At 59.5% G+C, this 1,520-nt stretch overlaps 1 protein-coding gene across 1 annotated transcript in view; it reads left to right on the top strand.

The window, feature by feature from the left end:
* Nucleotides 1–63: 63 nt before the first annotated feature.
* The window catches only part of ACA1_220900 (MYND finger domain containing protein), a gene marked incomplete at both ends in the record, with an annotated part of 3,172 nt that continues 1,715 nt past the window's right edge, over nucleotides 64–1,520 (top strand). The window contains 6 exons of the mRNA XM_004337284.1: nucleotides 64–81; nucleotides 208–650; nucleotides 726–864; nucleotides 961–1,023; nucleotides 1,100–1,202; nucleotides 1,279–1,407. Coding sequence (XP_004337332.1) covers nucleotides 64–81; nucleotides 208–650; nucleotides 726–864; nucleotides 961–1,023; nucleotides 1,100–1,202; nucleotides 1,279–1,407 — 895 coding nt within the window. The remainder of the gene's footprint in view (nucleotides 82–207; nucleotides 651–725; nucleotides 865–960; nucleotides 1,024–1,099; nucleotides 1,203–1,278; nucleotides 1,408–1,520) is intronic.

The raw sequence follows: 1,520 nt of genomic DNA, 5'->3' as shown, positions 1-1,520 counted from the left end.
GCAGTGGGCCTGGTCGTCGAGGAACAGCAGTTGCGTGCGGCCCGCGAAACCCTTGCGGTGACCATGCGCCAGACCGCCAAAGTCCTCCACTACCATCAGGCATCTCCTCTTCCCCTTCGCTTTGCGTTCTCCGTTGCGTGTGTCATTGCGCACGCGTGTCGTGCGGCACTGAGGTCTTATACGCGGTGAATCGTGTGTGGAGCTCAGGCGAAAGCTGATCTGCTGGAGAAGTATAGGGCCAAGCAGCAAGAGGCGGCCGAAGTCGAGGCCAAGCTCCTGCGCATGCTCCATGTCAGCGTCGACGCCGAGCCCAGCCTTGATGGTGCCTTTGACGATGTTTTTGACGATGGTGATGACGCCCACGACGACCATCAGCACCAGGCGGACAATGCGATAGACAGCTCAGCCGGGCGTGTGCTGGTGGACAAGCGGGCGGAGAAGCGGTTGCGAGACAAACTCGCCCGGCACAACAAGAACCTGGCCGATCTGCGGCGCAAGCTGGTGGAGGAGGACAAGCGCGAGCGGGCGCGTCGCCGCAAGGTGCGCGCCAAGCGCGGCGACGCCCTGGCACAGGAAGAGCTGTACATGGAGGACTGGGAAACCATCTTGACTCATACCGGCGCGGATGACGCCGAGCACTATCTGGCCAGGTTTGTCGTTGTTGTCGTCGTTGTTGTTCTTGTCGCCGTCGTCGGTGTACTGGTGCTTATGATCTGGGCCTACAGTGTGCACGAGCGGCGGTTGGAGCACGAGTTTCTGCTGCAGGCCGTGTCCGTCCGCATGGCGGAGCTGGCCCATCGCGAGGAGCAAGTGGTGGAAAAGCTCACTCACGCCCTCAAGCTGCAGTACAGGAAGATCGCCCTGGTACGTACCTACCATCACGTCTTCATCTTCTTGTTCGGTCATTCGAATGGATACCTTTTCCTCATTCATGTCTTCACCTCGTGATCGTCTGTGCAGCGCTACCATCCGGACAGGAGCGACAGCGAGTCGTCAACAGAGATGTTCCAACTCCTGTCCAAGGTAGATCTCGGCAACACCAGCAAATGACACTTCTTTCCCCTGTGCGATGACGTTAACACTTCCCTCGCTTTGACAGGCCTACGCCGTGGTCGGCGACACCCAGAAGAGGCGAGTTTACAACGATATGGGGAACCACACGCTCTACCTGTGCGTGCACGAGCAGGACAAGGACGAGCTGAGTACGGGCCCGCTGCATAAGACGCGCCCTCGTTACGTGTCGCTGGTGCGCTGACGCAGTCGCTCTCTCAAATGCAGGAATGGCGGACATCAGGGACGCTAAGAAAGCGAAGAAGAACGGCCAGCACGACGTGCTTCGTATCACCAGCGGAGCGCCAGCCAAGATGCGCTGCCCGACTGTCAAGTTCATCCGCTCGCGCATTCATGGTGCGCAGCTACCCGCACCCCAAAGCTCGAGTTGGCGTACTAAACCCCGCTCGCAGTGTCGTGGACCCCACTCGATAGTAGTGCGGACTACAGATACTCGGTGGGCATGGAGA

This window comes from Acanthamoeba castellanii (genome assembly GCF_000313135.1).
Source record: "Acanthamoeba castellanii str. Neff unplaced genomic scaffold scf7180000084758, whole genome shotgun sequence".
Lineage (NCBI taxonomy): Eukaryota > Discosea > Longamoebia > Acanthamoebidae > Acanthamoeba > Acanthamoeba castellanii.
The sequence above is the reverse complement of the archived record's forward strand: the minus strand, read 5'-3'. Positions and strand labels throughout refer to the sequence as shown.